The following is a 3,200-nucleotide window of genomic DNA, read 5'->3' on the forward strand; positions in this document are numbered from 1 at the left end:
GAAAAGCTGAAACACCATTAGTGACACCAAAAGGAATACGACAGAACTGATAAAGTTTCCCACATGCTTCAAATCCTGTGTATTGCCTTTCTTCAAGTAAGATTGGTACTTGGTGATATGCGGATTTCAGATCTACAGTACTATACCAGGAATACTGAGCTACTTTGCGAACTAAATCTTTAATATTTGCACATTTCAGTATCTAAAGTTCAAATTTATAAATTAATTGTATCAGACTCAGTGAAGTTGCATTGAAGTTGCATTATAACAGGAGTCATTGATCAAGAAATCCCCTAGAAGGAAACGACAGCAGCCCACCAGGAAGGCCTAGGACATTGAAACTAGGATATTTTTTGGCCTAGGATATTTTTTGATATATATTTATTCTCATATTATTTTTATATTTGTTGCTCTATATTTTTTTATTTATTGCTCATTGAATTTATAATGTAATTATATGTTATGTTCACTGAATGGTGTGCCTTTCATTTATTATCCTATCTCCATGCATGACCAATCTTGTTATATTCTATTTTATTATTATTATTGAAATTATCAACCAACTAATTGTATTCTTCACAAAATAAGTTGGATCAATCAGCGATATACAGCAGTGATTGTTAAATCTTTGGAAATAATACATTCCCGAGATTTATGTAAATTATCCAGTACCAACACATCTGATTTGAAGAAACTCAAAGGTCATAGTATTAAGTTGCAGCAATATAAATTAATAGAATTTATAAGGTATTCTGATAGAGTATTGCCTTTGATTCCGCTCGGTATCGTTTTTCATTGTTGACCACTTTGGCGAATGGTGGCGGGTGGCATTAGTGGCGATGCCGCATTGTCTAGTACGGTAATCAGAGCCCTTATATCTGTCTACCTCTACTGCATATATATTTGTGGAGTACACCAAATCAGTCACAAAAACTGTGAACTGTTAAAGTGGCCGACGTTTGCAGCCAGCGAAAGCACAGAGTTGTTTGAGCTCCTAGGAGAGCTGGTAAGAAATTGGTATTATTGCTCTTTCAGGAATCACAAAAAATTATATATATTCAAAATCTTTGCTCTACCGACTGCGGCCAAGCAGAGCACACGTTATAGAAAAAATAACGTTACAAACTTCAAACTCTTGAAATAAGATTTTTGGCCGCCATCTTGGATTTTTCTATGATGACAAACATTTTTGAGATTGCCGTCATAGATAATCTATTTCCACACATCTTTACGAAGAGATTGATAACAGTTTCAGGTCAGTATCTTCAAGGGGTAATGAATTACATGGATTTCTAATTGTTCAGTGTAATAGAGACCATTGAAGAGCTAGAATAATGGCTTTTATTGACTTAAATAAACTGAGATAAAATAACAAACTTTCTGATGATTTAGAATAATTCAAACAACTGATTTTTGACATATGATTATCATATCATTCTTCCCTCCCAGTAGTGGAACCTACCGCCTACTAGCATTCCACCTGTCCATAACCTTGAGGGTTGTAAGGTGTTGTGGAACTAGCTACACCCTTGGACATTAAGTAATCTTTGACATCTTTTGATAGAAAACTGGTCCCTCTATCAGTGTGTATGTATGAAGGGTAGCCGTATGTGGTGAACAAGTCATTGAGATTTTGAATTACTGTTTCTGATGACATATCTCGACAGGGATAGGCAAAGGGAAATCTCGATTATTCATCCACAATAGTGAGGATGTACTTGTTTCTAGTTGATGATGGCAGGGGTCCTTTGAAGTCAATGTTGATCCTTTCAAAAGGCCGAGTTGCTTTTATCAATTTTCCTTTGAAACTGTTGAATCTTGGCTTCAGCTCTGAGCAGATCTTGCATTCCATGCAGACATCTCTGATGTCATCTACCGAGTATGGAAGGTTATGAGCTTTAGTCCAGTGAAAAAATCGTGTGATGCCGGAGTGGCAGAGGTCTTGATGATATTTTATCAAGTCTTGTTTTGATGTGATACATCCCATTATCACACATGCTCGAGAAAGAGCGTCAGCAGTTATGTTCTCTTTTCCAGGTCGGTAAATGATCTCATAGGTGTATTGAGATAGCTCAAGGTGCCACCTCATGATTTTTTCGTTCTTCACCTTGCCTCTTGCCGCGCTATTGAACATGAATGAAACAGATTTTTGATCAGTAATAAGTTGAAAGAAACGACCAGATAAGTAATGACGCCACTTTCTAATAGATTCTACAATGGCATATGCCTCTTTTCCAACTGATGAGTGTCGTTTTTCACTTTCGTTTAGCATTCGTGAAAAGTATGCAACAGGACGTTCATTGTAAGATAGTGTTGCTGCTATGCAGAAATCTGAGGCATCAGTCTCTACAGTGAGAATGCCTCCTTCATCCTTCCACACGTATTACAGCTGCAGCTCCCTCTTTTTTTAGATCTTCAAAAGCTGCAAGGGCCTTTCCTTGAAGAGGGAAGAGTGTGCCAAGGTGTGCCAAGGCATCAATTTTACTTGAAACATTTTGTATCTATCGAGAGTAATATGCGAAGAGGCCCACAGTTCTCTGAAGAGTTTTGGGATTAGGAGGTGGGGGCATATTAAGTAGAGGCTCAAGGCGTTCGGGATCTGGACGTAATGATTTGTTTCCAACTAAAAATCCTAGGAAACGTATCTCCTTTTAACAGAATTTACTCTTCTCCTTGTTTATAGTAAGTGAGTTATTTGAAGCTGATGCAAGAAACCGTTCAAGATTAGAGTCATGTCATGTTCTTCTTTTGAATTTCCACAAATTTTGACGTCATCTAAATAAGCATAGGTATCAAATAATTTCTCTTTTTTGATGAGTGAATCAATTACTCTTTGAAAAGCTGAAACACCATTAGTGACACCAAAAGGAATACGACAGAACTGATAAAGTTTCCCACATGCTTCAAATCCTGTGTATTGCCTTTCTTCAAGTAAGATTGGTACTTGGTGATATGCGGATTTCAGATCTACAGTACTATACCAGGAATACTGAGCTACTTTGCGAACTAAATCTTCCATATTTGGAATGGGATAGGCGTCCAATTCAGTGAATTTGTTTATAGTTCTAGAATAATCTATAACCATCCTTTTTTCGGTTATCGGGTTTAACAACAAATGCTTGTGCACGCCAAGGTGTGTGGCTTTCTTCTATGATGTCATCTTTCAGTAATTGTTGAATTTCATTGGAAATAAAATCTTC

The 3,200-nt window shown here is 36.9% G+C and overlaps 1 protein-coding gene across 1 annotated transcript in view; it reads left to right on the forward strand.

The window, feature by feature from the left end:
• Nucleotides 1–436: 436 nt before the first annotated feature.
• The window catches only part of LOC120353671, a 24,386-nt gene continuing 21,622 nt past the window's right edge, over nucleotides 437–3,200 (forward strand). Inside the window, exon 1 of the mRNA XM_039438323.1 lies at nucleotides 437–1,006. Within this exon, the coding sequence (XP_039294257.1) occupies nucleotides 815–1,006 (192 nt within the window). The 5' untranslated portion in view covers nucleotides 437–814. The remainder of the gene's footprint in view (nucleotides 1,007–3,200) is intronic.

The sequence above is a fragment of the Nilaparvata lugens genome, chromosome 11 (genome assembly GCF_014356525.2).
Source record: "Nilaparvata lugens isolate BPH chromosome 11, ASM1435652v1, whole genome shotgun sequence".
Taxonomy (NCBI): Eukaryota; Metazoa; Arthropoda; class Insecta; order Hemiptera; family Delphacidae; genus Nilaparvata; species Nilaparvata lugens.